At 42.2% G+C, this 928-nt stretch overlaps 1 protein-coding gene across 1 annotated transcript in view; it reads right to left on the bottom strand.

Moving 5' to 3' along the window:
• Positions 1-347: 347 nt before the first annotated feature.
• MRPL22 (mitochondrial ribosomal protein L22) overlaps positions 348-928 on the bottom strand; it is a 5251-nt gene continuing 4670 nt past the window's right edge. Inside the window, exon 5 of the mRNA XM_010145853.1 lies at positions 348-641. Coding sequence (XP_010144155.1) covers positions 430-641 — 212 coding nt within the window. The 3' untranslated portion in view covers positions 348-429. The remainder of the gene's footprint in view (positions 642-928) is intronic.

The following is a 928-nucleotide window of genomic DNA, read 5'->3' as shown; positions in this document are numbered from 1 at the left end:
CACTGTTGTAGCTACTTTAAGACATCAAATTTTAGTAATTGTAGTCCAGGTTTTGATCTTGCAATGTGACTGTCAGGCACATATTTTTGCGATAAAAGACCCAACCATACGTAACAGATAGTTGTGTGAATCTGAGGACAACCCCAGTTCCTCACAAGCTTTGTACCAGTACCGTATGTTCTAGATTTGAGAGTCCAGGGGTAGAGCTTGGATGCTGTGGTCCAAGTAACTCAGAAAAAATTACATCTGTTGCTGCTTTTCCGAGATTTTTCCATACCTATGGCTTGACAAATAAGAAGAAACCCTGTGACCATTCTTGTATCATTCAGCTCCAGCAGCACCAAAGATATAACTAAAACATTATTTTAATTGTTCTTTTATGTAATTACATTGTCAAACCAGGAATACCAATATAGTCACAAAAGTCTCTCACAGCGTATTAACAAGGGTTCTACTTCGCAGCTGCTGCACATATTCTTTTGCTTGGTCAAAGCCAGTCCTTGGTGGCTCTGGAGGAGGAGGAGGACCTTCCACCAACTTCACAAAGTAATGGCACCTGACGATTTTCATGATGCCAAACATGCCTTTGCCATGGTAACGAATCCGCTTCACATACTGGCCTCTGCCCGTCAGTGACTCGGCTGAAGGGAAAAGGCAAGGAAGAGAAGAGACTGTTCAGTCAAGAATAAACTGCCACACACCTGCAACAGTCTTGCCAGTGTATTTTTCATAACTGCATATGAAATGTTAAGTCCACTTGGGATTCTCCCCATCCTTCTTCTATTACATTTAGCAGATTACTGCTAGAGTAGCCCATGAGTTGAATTAACACTCCTCAGGAGCACCAAAAAGGTGAATGCAGGAAGTTAAACACGTAGGGAAGGGCAAATCCAAAGGAAGCTACACTGAGCACTTCCTAGATGATACC

This window comes from Buceros rhinoceros, unplaced genomic scaffold (genome assembly GCF_000710305.1).
Source record: "Buceros rhinoceros silvestris isolate BGI_N320 unplaced genomic scaffold, ASM71030v1 scaffold29400, whole genome shotgun sequence".
Taxonomy (NCBI): Eukaryota; Metazoa; Chordata; class Aves; order Bucerotiformes; family Bucerotidae; genus Buceros; species Buceros rhinoceros.
This window is presented reverse-complemented; position numbering and strand designations above follow the sequence as displayed.